The following is a 19,129-nucleotide window of genomic DNA, read 5'->3' as shown; positions in this document are numbered from 1 at the left end:
CTGATGTACTTCTCACTCCTGCTCTTCTCCCTTACCCCTCCTGCTCTTCTCCATCACCCCTCCCCAGCAAACATGAGCAAACACTCCCCTTCCTCGGTGTGTGACTAGCATAACCATCATTTATCCCACCTCTCACCAGTCATAGCAAATGTATGCCATATGAACCCTTCCAACTAACAATAACAAGTGTGTCCAGTGCGGTACCCCTCCCTCCTCTTTCTACACAGCAAGGATGGCCAGAACCCCACCCCCATCCATAACAAAGCGTGGCCAGTATCACAATCCCTAACTCCTCTCTCTCCCCCTATAGCAAATGGGTCCAGGACAACCCCTTCCCAACCTCATTCTCAACAAATTTCAGTAACAAGTCACATTACTACAAAAAGGTATTATTGGTCTTGTTTACCCTGGTGAGGTTGGAGGTTCATGGGGTAAGATGGGGTGACACCATGAGTTTCCGCACTACGTGACACCAACCCTAGTGATGCCTCTGAATCTATTTAAATCCAAGTCTTAAAAATGAATTTTAACCAAGGATTGAACTTTATTCCAATCAGTAGCTGAAACCCCCTTTCCCGTGATAAATCTTTTCCTTTTCTCAAATAGATCGTCAGGTGGATCTGTATGGCTGATATTGTGGTGAAACCCCTGCCATGGTGTGTTGTCAGGACCTAGGTTCTGGCAGTTTCCTGTCTGCGAACCTTGTTGCATTGTGGGAAATAACAACTGTTTCCAACTACCAAGCAACCAGTATCTCTCTCTGTGCATATGTATATCTGTAAAAAAAAAAATGTGATTGTCTTGGATATACATTTCACACTGCAACTAAATCTTATGTCAGCAAACAAAGAGGACATGATTACACATCTCGTCTTGTAGGGTATGCTATAAGTCAGTCACAAATAGTGGTGGAGATGATGTTCTCCTCAAAGGAAATTCATGTGGATGCTTGTGAGCAATTTGATAGCTAACGGATTTGAAAGTCTCTGAATGGCTATTCAGGAAGTGAATCACATGTTTGAAACTCGCCAGGCGCCAATAAGGGGCTTACAAATCATCTCATTCAGTCAGTCACATGATCTTACATTCATTCTGCTTGAGGAGAAAAATAAATTAATTGGCTTGTGTATGATTAATTTATTCTGCTGACTTTTCTCCCAGGAGATCATTTTTCATCTTATCTAAAAATAAAATTTCAGCATCTAGTAATTGGAGAAAAAAAATACTAAAGAGGTAAAAAAAAAACCAAAAAACAAAATCAAGCTTATTTAGAGTGTTTTTTTGCATTGTGTGATGGCTTCTTGATTTATTATATATTATAATATTATATTACAGTATATATGATATTATATGCAGGACTAATACATATATGACTAAAGACTCATACACACGTCCCAACAATCTTCTAAACTTGGTCTGTTAGAAGACAGTTGGGCGTGTGTACGGCTGGCAAACAGCCAGACGACCAACTGATAACAGGTTGTTTGCCAGATCCAACCGGAGGATCAATCTGACGAACTACAGTGCTGCCCATAATTATGCTGCCCATAATTATTCATACCCCTGGCAAATTTTTACTTAAAGTTGCTTTTATTCAACCAGCGGGTCATTTTTTGCGGGAAATGACATTAGGCGTCTCACAAAAGATAGTAAGGCAATGTAAAAGAGCCATTATTGTGGCGAAAAAAACATTTCTCAGCTTTATTTACATTTGAGCAAAAGGTGTCCAGTCCAAAATTATTCATACCCTTCTCAATAATCAATAGGAAAGCCTTTATTGGCTATAACAGCAATCAAACGCTTCTTATAATTGCAGACCGGCTTTGTGCATGTCTCCACACGTATTTAAGTGAGTTGGATGTTTAGTTGGTTGGCGTGTATACGTACTTGTCGTTTAAACAACTTGTTGTGCGGTTTGTCATGTTGTGCGGTTGGTTTTGCCTTATTTTGGACATGTGTATGAGTCTTTTAAGCCCTTAAGTCTTGTTTTATGGCTCGTTGTGGGATCAGATTAGCTAACGATGTAGATTAATTGCTAACTAAAGCTAATGAGAACAGTAGTTCTATCATGTTAATGCTGACTATCCCATCAGGTAATGCAGAATGCAGTTGTAAAAGACTACATTAGATAGCAGTGCAGGCGGAGGAGTTGTTTAATCCTTGAAGACATTCCTTCCCTTTGTTCACACCTCCTATACATGGATACTTTGACACTTTGATCCCTGTTGGCACCACAGTGTGACATGTAATTATGCTGGCACATATGCATTGGGGGTGGAAGTTACCACTCATGAACTGGCACCCTCTCCCCCCCACCCCCCCACCCGCTCTGCTGATGGCTGGGTCACCTCATTGCACTAATGCAAGGAGGTAGAGACAGCATCCATAGCAGCAGCACACAGTGAGCAGAAGTAAGTGCTGGTTGGGGGTGTGGGGGATGTGGATTAGAAAGGGTTAATACAAGTTATTTTCTTGCATCTCAGTTCAATGTAACTAGGATACAAAAGCAAAATAGATGTTTACCGTAGCCCATAGTTCATATTTATTACGGTACAGAGAACGGGGAAAAAAAGCTTACCGTCTGTCAAATAAGTTTTTTACTTTCTTTTTTTCCGCTCACTTATAATGTGTAATTCAGTAAGCACAAATCTCCTGAGCACTTGAGGCACACAGTCTAGGCTTGTGGCGCAGGCCGAGGTTCAGGAAACAAATGTGTACCGTATTTACAATAGGCTTGCAGACTCGCTAGAATTTTTATGCTTGTAATATGGAACTGTGAAATGCAGCAGTGGAAGACTTGTTTTACAACCTTTGTGCGGTCACTGATCTCCTGCTTTCTAAAGGAAAGCTACCAGGTGCTGTAAATACAGAGGGATAATCTACATAAACAAAATATTCAGGAGGCAGGAAGCTCATGAATGCTGCGCTCTTTAAAGAATTCTGTCATCTAAATGCTAAAAAGGAGAAAGAAGCAAAATTGCTTACAAGGTATCTGTCATTTGGATTTTGTTGTAATGGTGTTAAAGGTGCCTAGATATGCAATTGACTGTGTTCGTGTTTTGGCTCAAAAGCAAGTCACCGTACCCAAACCAAAAACCAAACCACTAAACCAAAACCAGACTGTATCTATGTATACAAAAGCTCTGCTGTTCACCAAATCTAGTATGTCTAAAAGAGAACCAAGCAACACATTTTTCCTGGTTTCTAATAGCTATAGGAGCTGCCATGTTTCCCCCTCACCTTCTAGATGCCCATTATTTATTCAGAGGAAGGGGTGAAGATAGCATCTGTGACTTCTCTAAACTCTTTTAAGCACAGTGTCCTATCTTTCCACCTCCCGCTGATTAACGCTTTTATTTGCTCATTGCTAATGTGTGCAATAAAATAATTACATCAGTCCTTATCTGCCTGTAACATCTGCGGTCGGGCAGGCCTCGGAAGTAGGGTAATAAACCCCTCTGCCAAACGTTGAAATGTTAAAAAGAAGTAAAATTGAGGGGTGCTATTGTTGCACATTGTTGGCATGTATAATTGAGATGCCTGGGTGCTAAAAATGGTGCTTGGTTAACTTCAAAGAGGCACTGTAGTGAAATATAGTGGAATATGGTAAATTATTCTGGATGCCAACTTTTACATTAATTATTCTGGTTTCAGCATCAGAAACACTTCCTATAGCTACAGTATATATTGGTGTATATTGCAATTTATTCCGGGGGTGCTAATAGAACTATAGGTCCCTGTGGCACTTTCACCCGACTTTTGTGGAATGCTTGATTGACCTAAGGAAGCAGACTGTGAGACTCGTTGTCTTAAGTGCTTTTTTGAATAAACTTTTTGAACCTTCCTTGTGTATCTTTGGAGGTAAGCCAAAACGTACTTCCTTTTTAAGCTGCTTTTAATTATTTAATTTCTATTGGGTCCTTCCTTCCTGTCTCTAGTCCTTCTGATAATGCTACTTACCTGGCTGTGTATAGTTTCAATCCTCTTTGAGTTACTAACCTCAAACGTGCATGCAGACAGAAAAGTTGCCAAAGCAAAAAGCTGCAGTTGCAACATACATACTCGTTACATGTGTACCGTCTGTTGGTAATCGACATGTTATTAATGGGCTACCAGTGGGTATCAGGTCTCTAAAGTGCAGTGATAAGCAATTAATTATTCTTACATTAAAAGGAACCCGGGGTGTGGAAGCTGCCATATTTTTTTTTTCTTTTTAAACAGTACCAGTTGCCTGGCAGTCCTGCTGATCTTTCTGTCCTCAGTAGGGTCTAAATCACACACCTGAAACAAGCATGCAGCTAATCTTGTCAGATTTGTCATAGATATTTGATCTACATGCTTATTCAGGGTCTATGGCTTAAAGTATTAGAGGCAGAGGATCAGCAAGACAGCCAGGCAATGTGCATTATTTAAAAGGAAATAAACATGTCAGCCTCCATACAAGCGCTGTTAAAACAGTGCAGGAGATTTGGACACAGCCGTCGCCACCATAGGCCGTAATAGGAATTACGGATGTAGCGGCGCACAGTGAGTAACTTCAGAAGACGGAGCTTAAGTTACTTTTAAAACACTGTAATTCGGCCGCTAGCAATAGCTGGAAGACGAATTACATACAGCGGCTATTTCATAGGTACGCGCCTCCATATACCTCTCCATTTAAGGATCAAGGAATAATGTGGGGTTTATTTGTTCACCTATAAAAGGGGGGACTTTCACTTTAAGAAAAGGCATAGCATTTGGTAAACTGTCCTGTTCCAGTTTGAGAATGAATGTTGTCTTAATGATTAAACAATTTTAATCGAGTAGTTTGCAAAAAATCCAAATAATGACCAGGTACAAAGTCTCCTGTTTGAATATGCTGTAAAGATTTCTATGACAATGAGAGAGTTCTGGGTACTTTTAGAAAATAACAAGGAAAGAGAAGTGCTGGGTGATTGCGATCAGATAATATTGGACACATATTTTATCAGCCTTGTGGCTTTTCAAGATGAAATCAATAATGATTTAGCTTTTCTTACTACCCATGATGCGTGAAGACACGCTGGCTCATTTGCATCATTGAATCACACTCTGTTTCCTGTGTCTTCCCTCTCATAGATCAGCAAGCAGCAGCTGCAGACGGTAAAAGATCGATTCCAGGCATTCTTCAATGGAGAAACACAGATTGTGGCTGATGAGGCCTTCATGAATGCAGTACAGAGTTACTATGAGGTAAGAGGTGACGAGGAAGCTTTTATGTTTACAGCTGGGAAGCTTTGCTTTGCAGTAGAACTTACATGGCCCATTCCATAGCATACCATAGTTATACCTATAGAGTTCTGTACAGGTAAAACCCCTTGGCTTTCGTTGTTTAATCACTTGTGCCTTTTCACCAACCCCAGCTCAACCTTCCTTAGTTTTTCATTACAGGGAAAGTAGCAAAGCAAGTAGAGGGAGGGTTCGTATGAGAATAAGGTTAGGTTAGGCCAAAGTAAAATATCAGTTATTTATAACAGCGCTGTTCATACCTATATAGACTCCTTAAAATATCAGTAATTAGCCACTGATTCATAGTAGAATATTAATTTGCAGCTATACTTGGTGCCCTTGTTTAAAGCAAACTTAAAACAAAAACAAACTTATGAGATAATGAATTTTTTGTGTAGTACAGCTAAGAAATAGAATATTAGTAGCAAAGAAAAAAGTATCACGGTTTTCAGTACAGGAAGAGTTAAACACTTCAGTTGTTACCTATGCAAAAGAGCTTCTCTGGGCTCTTTGTCCCACTGGGTCGAATACAGTCCTGTTTCCTGAAGCACTTACACAGACAAACAGTGAGAGACCACTTGATAGTGTAATGGATAGTGTAATGGTTAAGGGCTCTGCCTCTGACACAGGAGACCTGGGTTCAAATCTTGGCTCTGCCTGTTCAGTAAGCCAGCACCTATATCAGTAAGGAGTTTCTTGGGCAAGTCTCCTTAACACTGCTACTGCCTACTGAGTGCGCTCTAGTGGCTGCCTCGCAAGCGCTTTGAATCCGACAGGAGAAAGGCGCTATACAAATACTGCCATTATTATATTTACTGCAAAAAAAAAGTTAAATGGGTCATTGTTTCTGCTGTGCTTTATAGCTTAAAAGACAGAGTGTGGTTTCTAAACTGAAAATATGACAGAATGATGAAATGTTTTCGTAAAAAAACAAAAAAAAACGATCTAACTTAAACAAATGAGACTCCTTTCTTTGCTACTAATGTTCTATCCGTTATCCGTACTACACATACAATTCATTATAGTGGCATGATGACTTATCTGCTTTTAACTTTTTGCCGACTACTATATCGTGTATCTATGCCCCTGGAAAGTTCACTTCAGCACCCACCAGGGGCGTAAATACACGTACTTGTTTGTTTACCTCGCCGCCATTAGTTTGCGACGGGATCCAGCCATTTAATTATCAGTGAAAGCGAACAGCTTGTTCCCAAATCAGATCACAGTGCTTGTAATGAATAAGAAGCCGGCATCAGCAAGGCGCCAGTATTTCATTAACAAAACCAAAAGTAAGCACATACACTTACTACTTCAGTGTAGCACCATCTTGTGGCCAAAAAGTTAAAATGCACCCCCATGATCTACTATATATGGAAATACATACCTATTTATACATTTTTAACCCCTTACACCCCTACCCTATAGTCACCAAAATAAAACACTTGTAAAAAAAATGACACCATTTAAAAAAATAAATAAATACTTAAATAGTTACCTTATGGACGTTTTAATATGTATATTATGAGGGTATATTACTATTAATTTTGCACATAAAGGCTTGTAATTAGTGATATAGTATAAAAAATTTACTAAACGGAAAAAATACACCTTTATTTCCAGATAAAATATTATCGCTATACATTGTACTAGGAACCACAATTTAAACTTTGTAATAATTTGGTCAAATGGGCAAATAAAATGTGTGGGTTTTATCCACAGCAGCATGTTTTATTTTAAAACTATAATGGCTGAGAAATAATGATTTTTAATTTTTTTCTTATTATTCCCTTTAAAATGTCTATAAAATAGAATAATTGTTAGCTAAAAGTACCACCCAACGGAAGCCTAATTTGTGGTGAAAAAAACAATATATAGATCATTTCAGTGTTATAAGTAACAACAAAGGTATTGGTGAATGAATGGGAGGAGCATGATGTGAAAATTGCTGTTTTTTAAGGGGAAAAAAACGTGATTGGGAAGTGGTTAAAGCCCATCTCCAATAAAAGCTGAAAACAGCAGAGCTGCTTTAATGCATTTTAACTTTTACTTTAAAGAGGGTCTGCTGGTGGTTCACCGAAGTCATTTGAGCTGTACTTCTGTTTGAAAGACTGAAGCCAATACTTGGCTGAAAATCACCTAGAATGAACTTCACATCCAATTTGCTCTGTACTGGATTTTTGTTAATTGGGGAAAGATAGAGGAGTGCTGGATATATAGTTAAAAAAAATGGTTATTTTATTTCTCTAATGGGAAAATGGGGAAGCAAGGTGAATATGCAGTTCTTCAAATATAATTACTAATCTGATATATCTGGTAGGAGCTATATCTAAAAAAGCTCGTTTAGGGGGACACCAAGTAGCTCTATGCATGAATGTATGAGTGGGATATGTATGATGATGGGTAGAGCATGTGTACTTGGATGTGGAAAAGCTTTTTTAGATATAGCTCTTACCAGATCACTCATATTAGTGATTATAGTTAACCTGCTATTTTCACCAAGTTATACATCTGTGGTAACATTCTTTTTGTGCACTGTAGATGTGCTTCATATTTTAAAGGACCACTGTCGCAAAAATCATAACATTAAAAATACAAATAAGAAGTACGTTTCTTAAAGAATAAAATGAGCCATAAATTACTTTTCTCCTAAGTTGCTGTCACTTACAGTACGTAGTAGAGATCTGACAGAACCAACAGGTTTTGGGCTAGCCCATCTCTACATGGGGGATTCTCAGCAAGACTTTTATTCTTTATGAAGACATTCCCCGAAAAGCATTTATACAATAAATTTTTTTTACCGCACATTTTTTTTTGGGCAGTTGGACTGAGCAAAAAAAAAAAACAATAAAAATCAATTTCCGCTAACTTGTGACAAAAAAGTAAAATCTTCTATGAACTCACCATGCTCCTAACAGAATACCTTGGGGTGTCTTCTTTCTAAAATGGGGACATTTGTGGGGTTCCTATACTGACCTGGCATTTTATGGGCCCTAAACCGTGAGGAGTAGTCTTGAAACCAAATGTCTCAAAATGACCTGTAAAATCCTAAAGGTACCCATTGGACGTTGGGCCCCTTAGCACACCTAGGCTGCAAAAAAATGTCACACATGTGGTATCGTCGTACTCAGGAGAAATAGTATAATGTGTTTTGGGGTGTATTTTTACACATACCCATGCTGGATGGGAGAAATATCCCTGTAAATGGAAAATTGTGTGTAAAAAAATAAAACAAGTGTCATTTACACAGATATTTCTCCCACCCAACATGGGTATGTGTAAAAATACACCCCAAAACACATTATACTACTTCTGCTGAGTACGGCAATACCACATGTGTGACACTTGTTTTGCAGCCTAGGTGCTCTAAGGGGCCCAACGTCCTATTCACAGGTCATTTTCAGGCATTTGGTTTCTAGACTATTCCTCACGGTTTAGGGCCCCTAAAATGCCACGGCAGTATATGAACCCCACAAGTGACCCCATTTTAGAAAGAAGACACCCCAAGGTATTCCGTTAGGTGTATGGTGAGTTCATAGAAGATTTTATTGTTTGTCACAAGTTAGTGGAAAATGACACTTTGTGAAAAAACAAACAATAAAAATCAATTTCTGCTAACTTTTGACAAAAAATAAAATCTTCTATGAACTCATCATACACCTAACGGAATACATTGGGGAGTCTTCTTTCTAAAATGGGGTCACTTGTGGGGTTCCTATACGGCCCTGGCATTTTAGGGGCCCAAAACTGAGAGGAGTAGTGTAGAAACTAAGTGCCTCAAAATGACTGTTCAGGGGTATAAGCATCTGCAAATTTTGATGACAGGTGGTCTATGAGGGGTCGCATTTTGTGGAACCAGTCATAAGCTGGGTGGCCTCTTAGATGACAGGCTGTATTGGCACTGAAGTGCAGGAAGCGCAGGATGTTCTCAAATCGTGACCTGGACATGGCAGCAGAGAACATGGGCATGTGATGTATTGGGTGCATAGACCAATAAGACCGCAATACATTCTTTTTGACTAGACCCATGTTACGGAGAAGGCCCCAAAAAATGTTACATTCGGAATATTGGAGTGGCTTCCACCGTAAAGGCTGGGCATAGTAGCTTCTTGGATTGGCGGTTGCGTATTGTGTGGCATAACGGTTGGTCTCGCAACTATTAAGTCGTACCAGCAGTGATCAGGAAAAAAAAATTCTGTCACTGCGGTGGGGCGGGTGAGGGTTTGGCCAGGTGATCAGAAGCTTGCAGGGGGGCAGATTAGGGCCTGATCTGATGGATAGGAGTGCTAGGGGGTGACAGGTGGTGACAGGAGGTGATTGATGGGTTTCCCAGTGGGTGATTAGAGGGGAGAATAGATGCAATCAATGCACTGGGGAGGTGATCAGAAGGGGGTCTGAGGGGAATCTGAGGGTTTGGCTGAGTGATCAGGAGCCCACACAGGGCAAATTAGGGCCTGATTTGATGGGTAGGTGTGCTAGGGAGTGACAGGAGGTGATTGATTGGTGTCTCAGGGTGTGAATAGAGGGGGGAATAGATGCAAGCAATGCACTGGGGAGGTGAATAGGGGTATCTGAGCGCGATCTGAGGGTGTGGGCCGGTCATTGGGTGCCCGCAAGGGGCAGATGAGGGTCTGATCTGATGGGTATGATGGGTAGCAGTGGCAGGTGGTGACAGGGGGTGATTGATGGGTGATTAGAGGTGAGAACAGATGTGATAAATGCACTGGGGAGGTGATCAGAGCGGGTCTGGGGGGCTATCTGAGGGTGTGGGCGGGTGATTGGGTGCCCGCAAGGGGCAGATTAGGGTCTAATCTGATGGGTAGCAGTGACAGGTGGTGACATGGGGTGACGGGGTGATTGATAGGTGATCAGTTGGTGATTACAAGGGAGAATATACGCAAGCAATGCATTGGCGAGTTGATCAGAGCGGGTCTGGGGGGCTATCTGAGGGTGTGGGCGAGTGATTGGTTGCCCTCAAGGGGCAGATTAGGGTCTGATCTGATGGGTAGCAGTGACAGGGGGTGACGGGGTGATTGATAGGTGATCAGTAGGTGATTACAAGCGAGAATATATGCAAGTAATGCACTGGCAAGTTGATCAGAGCGGGTCTGGGGGGGCTATCTGAGGGTGTGGGCGGGTGATTAGGTTCCCGCAAGGGGCAGATTAGGGTCTAATCTGATGGGTAGCAGTGACAGGGGGTGACGGGGTGATTGATAGGTGATCAGTAGGTGATTACAAGTGAGAATATATGCAAGCAGTGCACTAGCGAGTTGATCAGAGGGGGTCTGGGGGGCTATTTGAGGGTGTGGCGGGTGATTGGGTGACCGCAAGGGGCAGATTATGGTCTGATCTGATGGGTAGCAGTGACAGGTGGTGACGGGGTGATTGATGGGTGATTGATGGGTAATAAGTGGGTGTTTAGAGGAGAGAACAGATGTAAACAATGGACTTGGGAGGTGATTTGACGGCGGGTCTGCAGGCGATCTGAGGGTGTGGGTGGGTGATCAGACGCCCGCAAGGGGCAGTTTAGGGTCTGATCTGATGGGTAGCAGTGACAGGTGGTGACAGGGGGTGATTGATGGGTGAGTGACAGGTGATTATAGGGGAAGATAGATGTATACAGTACACAGGGAGGGGGGTCTGGGGAGGATCTGAGGGTGTGGGGTGATCAGGAGCCCCCAGAGGGCAGTTAAGGGCCTAATCTAAAAAATAGCGTTGACAGATAGTGACAGGGAGTGATTGATGGGTGATTAGGGGGGTGATTGGGTGCAAACAGGGGTCTGAGGGGGTGGGCAGGGGGGGTCTGAGGGGTGCTGTGGGCGATCAGAGGGCGGGGGGGGGCAGATCAGTGTGTTTGGGTGCAGACTAGGGTGGCTGCAGCCTGCCCTGGTGGTCCCTCGATCACTGGGACCACCAGGGCAGGAGGCAGCCAGTATAATACGCTTTGTATACATACAAAGCGTATTATATGCTTGTAACGCGGCGATCGAGGGGTTAACAACCCGCTAACACTTCGGAACGGCCGGCGAGTTGAAGTCGCGGGTGGACGAAGCCTATTGCCGGCGGATGCCGGCCCGGAAGAGTCCCAGGACCCGACGCCAATTGGCGTTATGTGGTCCTGGGCATGCCACTTTGCCGCGCCAATCTACAGTGGGCGGTCGGCAAGTGGTTAAACACATTTTATTGACAGTTTGTCAAAAGTTGCTGCATACAGATAAAACTGAGAATAAGACAGCAGGGAAAATAATACAATATGTCATCAGAAAATATTGACAGCAATGAGGTAATTGGAGAGCAATAAGAAACTCAATTGTTACAATTATTACAGAGAAAGACAGTGTCTTTTGTAATACAGCAACATAGGAAAATAGTAGCGGTATATTAAACTATACATGATATTGCAATAAATAGAACGAATAACAAAATTATTGGAATGTGCACTAAGAGTAGTGATTAGCACATTAATCAGTTCAGGACAAGTAATATAGAGGCAAAAACCAGCTAATCAATGGATGCTACCAGTCTTGGAGGAAGTTAAGGAGTTTATGAAGCAACTGTTAAGGGAGACTTCACCCATTTGGACCAGACCTTAAGATACTTTCCAGCACAAACACTGTGAGTATAAACCAATTTAATATAGGGTAGGGCCTTATTTACCTGGAGTACCCAATCAGTTAGAGTGGGAGCGGCAGGGGTGATCCAACCCATCGTAATAACCTTTTCGAGCATATAGCAAAGATTCTTGAAGCCATTTTGGTATATTGGCCTTCCGGTATAATTCCTAATAAACAGACCTTAGGGCAAACCAATTGAGGATGCCCCATAATGTCCGCTAGTAGACGGGTAACCTGCTTCCAGTAGCCCTGAACACAGCCACAGCTCCACATCATATGCCAAAAGTCCGCCTCAACAGCTTGACATCTGGGACATGAAGTTGGGGAATTGGCTCGAATCCTAGCAAGTCTGAGGGGAGTGAGATAGGCTTTACGTAGAATGTAGAACTGAATTAAACGACCATTTGCTGAGATAGGGGCATGTACATGAGATTCTAATGCATCTTCCCAGTCCTCAAGATCTAAATCAGGAATAAAAGCTAAACATTTAGATTTTAGAGAATCTGAATCCTCCTCTGCAATTACAGTAATGAGGGAGGTATATAAGGTGGTGATCAGTCTCCCCATTCCCTGTGTACAGAGAATATCTATAATAGAGAAATCTGAGAATTTGATTGGATTGGTACCAAACTATGACTGCCAACAGTCCCGAAACCGGAGAAACTTATAGAAGTGGGTATTAGAAATCTCATAATGAGCTTTAAATTGCTCAAAAGATAAAACTAGTTCTGTTCTACTACATGAGAGCGGTTGGTCACCCTTGCTTCTTGCTATCTGCCCATACCCTACCTGCCAACCTATGTAACATGGTGACTTTTTTCACTGATTGAAGAGATGGGTTTTCAAGATAAGCCAATAAATTGCCACCACGCACATGCGTGGCCAAAAATTGTTCTGAGATTGGGTGAACCAACTCCTCATGAATCCAGGTATTCAGGTACCTAAGCTGTCCAGCTAGATAGTATAAATAGAAATCTGGGAGGGCTAGACCTGCAAGAGGTTTAGGGGCTTGCAGAGATCTGAGCTTAACCCTAGCTCTTCCCTGTACCCATACAAATGTAGATATTAGAGAATGTAATTTGTTAAAGAATCTCTTGGGGATAATTTCCACATATATAAGATTTTAATCATTTTAATGAACCGTACCCATGACATTAATAGGAAACTGGCTCCATGTGTGAAATTTATCTTTCAAATCTTTCGCGATAGTGGTCCTTCAATATCAGCAGCCAGTGGCCAGATATTTGTACATGAAAAGTCTGTCCATTATGTAATTTCTAAACCAATCCAATTCAGTTTTCTGAGGTAGAGGTCTTAGCCTTTTCCTCTCATTAGTGCTGCTGAAGCCTCACAGCCATTTTCCTCATGGTAATATTTGCTGTCAGGTTTGCTGTAAGCATGGGTTTAGGGTTGGAACGAGGTTTACAGCACTGGGTAGGAGTTTAGGGGTCACAATTACTGACATTCAGTTATAGTGATATATTTGTACATCCATAAGCACTATGTAATAAAAATAACTAAAAAATAGAATGCTTTTTTCACATTTGCTTGCTGATGTTGTTGCAGCATGTAGTACAGCATATACATTTTGCATATGCATTGATTTCCTTGTGATGTACTGTTCAATATTTTGTACTGACTGCTCACTGCTATTTTAAAACATCTTCTACTCCTTTTGTGGTATAAAAAGGCTGCATTTCAATTCCTGAATCATGCTTGTTACATAGTTCTAAATGGGTGATCAAAAATATGATTATTAGAGATGGTCAATGAGATGCAAATAATTTTGACTTGATGAAGGATTAGGCAAATGCTGTATGCAAATACATGTGCCTTGAAAACTGCTGAAAAAACCTAACGATGTGTGACCCACGGATAAGCCGACCCCCCAATGTCTTCCCCTAGTCTCCTCTCTGTGTGTGGGGCAGAGTGCCTCCCCGATGTATGGGGTGCATGTGATGGAGTGAAGCATGCTTGCAGAGTGTATGTATGTGATGATGCAGTGTATGTATGTTCAGTAGAGTGTATGTGTGTGATGATGCAGTGTATGTGTGTTCAGTAGAGTGTATGTGTGTGATGATGCAGTGTATGTGTGTTCAGTAGAGTGTATGTACAGTATGTGATGATGCAGTGTATGTATGTCCAGCAGAGTGTATATGATGCAGAGTTCTGTGAATTTTACATATACAGTGGGTTGCAAAAGTATTCGGCCCCCTTGAAGATTTCCACATTTTGTCATATTACTGTCACAAACATGCATCAATTTTATTGGAATTCCACGTGAAAGACCAATACAAAGTGGTGTACGTGTGAGAAGTTGATCGAACATCATACATCATTCCAAACATTTTTTACAAATAAATAACTGCAAAGTTGGGTGTGCGTAATTATTCGCCCCCCTGAGTCAATACTTTGTAGAACCACCTTTTGCTGCAATTACAGCTGCCAGTCTTTTAGGGTATGTCTCTACCAGCTTTGCACATCTAGAGAATGAAATCCTTGCCCATTCTTCTTTGCAAAACAGCTCCAGCTCAGTCAGATTAGATGGACAGCGTTTGTAAACAGCAGTTTTCCGATCTTGCCACAGATTCTCGATTGGATTTAGATCTGGACTTTGACTGGGCCTTTCTAACACATAGATATGTTTTGTTTTAAACCATTCCATTGTTGCCCTGGCTTTATGTTTAGGGCCATTGTCCTGCTGGATAGTGAACCTCCGCCCCAGTCTCAAGTCTTTTGCAGTCTCCAAGAGGTTTTCTTCCAAGTTTGCCCTGTATTTGGCTCCATCCATCTTCCCATCAACTCTGGCCAGCTTCCCTGTCCCTGCTGAAGAGATGCACCCCCCCAAGCATGATGCTGCCACCACCATATTTGACAGTGGGGATGTCAGAGTGATGTGCAGTGTTAGTTTTCCGCCACACATAGCGTTTTGCATTTTGGCCAAAAAGTTCCATGTTGGTCTCATCTGACCAGATCACCTTCTTCCACATGGTTGCTGTTTCCCCCACATGGCTTGTGGCAAGCTGCAAACGGGACTTCTTATGCTTTTCTGTTAACAATGCCTTTCTTCTTGCCACTCTTCCATAAAGGCCAACTTTGTACGGTGCATGACTAATAGTTGTCATATGGACAGAGTCTCCCACCTGAGCTGTAGCTCTCTGCAGCTCGTCCAGAGTCACCATGGGCCTCTTAACTGCATTTCTGATCAGCGCACTTTTTGTTCGGCCTGTGAGTTTAGGTGGATGGCCTTGTCTTGGTAGGTTTACAGTTGTGCCATACTCCTTCCATTTCTGAATGATCGCTTGAACAGTGCTCCGTGGGATGTTCAAGGCTTTGGAAATCTTTTTGTAACCTAAGCCTGCTTTAAATTTCTCAATAACTTGATCCCTGACCTGTCTTGTGTGTTCTTTGGACTTCACGGTGTTGTTGCTCCCAATATTCTCTTAGACAACCCCTGAGGCCCTCACAGAGCACCTGTATTTGTACTGACATTAGATCACACACAGGTGCACTCTATTTAGTCATTAGCACTCATCAGGCAATGTCTATAGGCAACTGACTGCACTCAGATAAAAGGGGGCCGAATAATTATGCACACACCACTTTGCAGTTATTTATTTGTAAAAAATGTTTGGAATGATGTATGATTTTCGTTCCACTTCTCACGTGTACACCACTTTGTATTGGTATTTCACGTGGAATTCCAATAAAATTGATTCATGTTTGTGGCAGTAATATGACAAAATGTGGAAAACTTCAAGGGGGTCGAATACTTTTGCAACCCACTGTAGTTACCTCTCCTCGTTGGCCATCTTTCCATCTCACTTACAGCTCTGTACTTGCTACAGATCCAGGCTTTAGTGTCTTCTGGTCTCTTGGCAGCCATCTTCTCATCTCCCTTGCAGCTTTGTACTTGCCGCTGACATCTAGTGGCTAAGTACGGAACTTCAAGGGAAACAGGACGGGGCTCCCCAGGACGAGAAGAAAGTGAAACCTGGACGTCTAGCAAGGAGAGCTGCATGGGAGACGCTGCCAGGAATGAGGTGAGGTAACTATCCCCACACAGCCCCACACATGACTCGCATATAAGCCGACCCTCCCCCACACACATACACACTTTTGGGACACTTTTTTCTGTCCCAAAAATGTGGCTTATATGCGAGTATATTCAGTAGTGTTCCCTAATAACTATTTGTGAAATGTCAACTTTTGCTGAGATTCAGACTAAGCACAAGGCATCTCATCACTGAAATGAGTGGGTCAGCATCAGCTCCACCTGCACTAAACTGCATATGGTGTCATCTTGGTCTGTTTCAGGAACAAGGATCAGAGCATTTATAGTCAATTAGAGGATAGCTGGCTGACCTGAGAGGCTGGCTGCCATATTTTTTTCTTTTAAAAGAATACCAGTTGCCTGGCAGTTTGGGCTTTCATGCATCAGTCGTGTCTGAATCAAACAACTAAAACAAGCATGTGGTAAACTTAACTTGTTCAGGGTCTATGACTAAAAGTACTACAGGATCAGCAGGACAGCCAGGCAATGTGCATTGTTTAAAAGGAAATACATATGGCAGTCTCCATATACTGCTCAGGTCAGTTGTCCTTTAAAAAAGGGCTATATTTGCACAGCTGTAATGTCTGTGTGGTCAAGTACTGCACAGTGTTCTCCCCAGAATTTTTTTCCACCCGGGTGGCTTGAAAAAGTACCCAGGTGGAGCTGGAACGGGCGCACGGATCCACTCATGTTACTGCGCAGGCATAGCCGTACCCAAGCAGTACAGCTGTGCTTGTACACAGCGGGGATGCTGCTGCAATACCATATCTGAAAGCTCTTGTCGGATATGTTCCAGGCATCCTCATGCTGCAGTGGTTACCACTGTAAAAAAAGAAAAGTATTTTTTTTTTTAATCTTATTCTGCCTCAGGTACACGTTATTAAAGCCAGACAGTGCTCATTCACACTACAGAATGCATGCAAGAATGCAATTTCATGCATGCATTCTCGACGTGTTGCTATGCGCTACAGCAGAGACGTGGGCAGCCACAACACAATAGAACCCATCGAAAAGGAAGACAAGCTGGTAATCTTACATGACAAAGGATGGGGTTGGAGGATGTTGTACAGCAGTACCGTCCTAAGAGAAAGAGACATGGATGCCCAAAAAAGACCATTGCATTCAGGGCATTATTTAAGATTTTGCCTTCAAACACAACTTTTTGCCTTCAAACGAAACTGTGGTCATCTACAAGATCTATAATCAACACATGAAATGGGGGAACCTTAACCACTTTGAAACCCTTGCTACGCTTATCTACTCCCCACAAAACTTCACCTGAAGCTCAGGGGAGTAGATAGGCGTACTTGTGGTTAACAGTGTGCTGTATGCCCAATAAGCTATCTGATTATGTATATAGGGTATCATTTTAACCGTGACAAGTGAGAGAATAGATTTTGTGTTGTTTGACAACTGAGGGCTAAGTCATCTGATTTTTTTTTACCGGAAAACTGAATAAAAAGCAATAAAACTGTTATTTTCATGTACTCTATATCCCCAAATAAATACTTGTAAAAAAAACCCAAAAGTGACAGCATTGAAAAGAGAATACATAGTTACCCTAGGGACTTAGCTTTTAAAATATGTATGCCATGAGAGTGTATTACTGTTAATCGTGAAGATAAGGGCTTTTAATTACTGATAGAGTACAATGAGAAAACAAAAAACACAAACCAGAAACTAATATATTATCTCCATACATTGTACTAGGAACATTATTTAAATGTTGAGATAACCAGGACAAATTAGCAAATACAATGTGTGGGTTTTACCTATGGTAACATTGTTTATTTAAAAACTATAGTGCATGGAAATGGAGAAATAGTGTATTTTTTCTTTTTTTCTCCTCTTATCTCCTCTTATTTTTCCCTTTAAAATGCACAGATAATAACATAATTACTAAAAGCAAATATCACCCTCACAAGGCATAATTTGTGGCAAAAAAAAACAAGATATAGATCATTTACATCTGATGAGAAGCAATAAGGTTATTGGAGAATGAATGAGAGGAGTGCTGAAATGTGAAAATTGCTCTGGTTTTTAAGCAAAAAACCCTGTGGTGCTGAAGTGGTTAAACACATGGGTACCATTTTCAAAAGCTAGCAAATGCAGTGAGTGGCCCAGAGCAGTTGGTTCAGACACCTCCCCTTTTCTGCTGCTGTATTTGCATCGTCTTCCTTTACTGCCCTTCCACTTGAGGCCACACAGGTCCCTCTAATGACTCTACTTAGAGGTAGGTAAATCCAGGCATTTTACTCCACCGGTTCACCACCCTCCACCTCTACAAAACTGATGACACTTAAATAAAAGCTCTAAAGTTTGTTTTACTTTATTCAGGAAGACATTTCCATAAGCCTACTGCCTGAGAGGTATACCCAAAACCTATTTACACATAGCAGACATGGCAGGAGGAGATGTGCCCAGTATTGAGTCTGCAGACTGGTGTACAAGGCTCCATGTTAGTTATTAATCTTTATACTTAGTTTGAACTGTTATAGCACAACAGTTCTTCCTTAAATTGCCCAGTTTAGACAGTAAATGCAGCCCCTTTTGGATCCTTCATGTTAACCATTATATTTATTACCAATATAAAGCATTGGCGTTTACCTTACTAAACTTTTTGGATGGATGTCAGCCACTGCAGAAAGCATCTATTGCAATGTGATTATCATTCCCCATAAATCTTAAATCCTCTTTGGGATTCTACTTGTACATTAATAATCCAGTAAATGTATCTCATATTGTAAAGGTTATCTTCAGGCTGTAGTAACAGCTAATGGCTTCAGCTTTGCCAGGAAACCATTCTTAGATGTCTCCTTCTGCTTAGTGCCTGCTGTTCACCTCTTCGTGGCTGTCTTTATAAGCATCAGTACGTACGGCGGATGCTGAGCGTGCAACACAATAACCTGTAGCTTATCATACAATAAGAACCGCAGGTTACTTGTTACAAAGTGGATTCATGTTCTGTATATCGTACACTTAAAGGACAGCTGCAGTGATAGGTATATGGAGGCTGCCATATTTAATTCCTTTTAACCAATACTAGTTGCCTGGCTATTCTGCCGATCCTCTGCTTCTAATACTTTTAGCCATAGACAGACCCTAAACAAGCATGCATCATTTTTGTCAAATCATTGGCTGCATGCTTGTTTCTAGTGTGATTCAGACACTAGTGTAGCCAAATAGACCAGAAGCTGCCAGGCAACTGATATTTCTT

At 41.6% G+C, this 19,129-nt stretch overlaps 1 protein-coding gene across 20 annotated transcripts in view; it reads left to right on the top strand.

Annotated features, from left to right (window-relative positions):
• Positions 1–19,129, top strand: part of CADPS (calcium dependent secretion activator) — a 769,567-nt gene that overhangs the window by 196,804 nt on the left and 553,634 nt on the right. For 19 of the 20 annotated variants that reach the window (XM_068253773.1, XM_068253774.1, XM_068253772.1 and 16 more), the window contains exon 2: positions 5,098–5,211. In XM_068253773.1, the coding sequence (XP_068109874.1) occupies positions 5,098–5,211 (114 nt within the window). Of the gene's footprint in view, positions 1–2,850; positions 2,989–5,097; positions 5,212–19,129 lie in introns of those variants that run through there. The other variant, XM_068253781.1, reaches the window with a different exon arrangement.

Source organism: Hyperolius riggenbachi, chromosome 9 (genome assembly GCF_040937935.1).
Source record: "Hyperolius riggenbachi isolate aHypRig1 chromosome 9, aHypRig1.pri, whole genome shotgun sequence".
NCBI lineage: Eukaryota > Metazoa > Chordata > Amphibia > Anura > Hyperoliidae > Hyperolius > Hyperolius riggenbachi.
The sequence above is the reverse complement of the archived record's forward strand: the minus strand, read 5'-3'. Positions and strand labels throughout refer to the sequence as shown.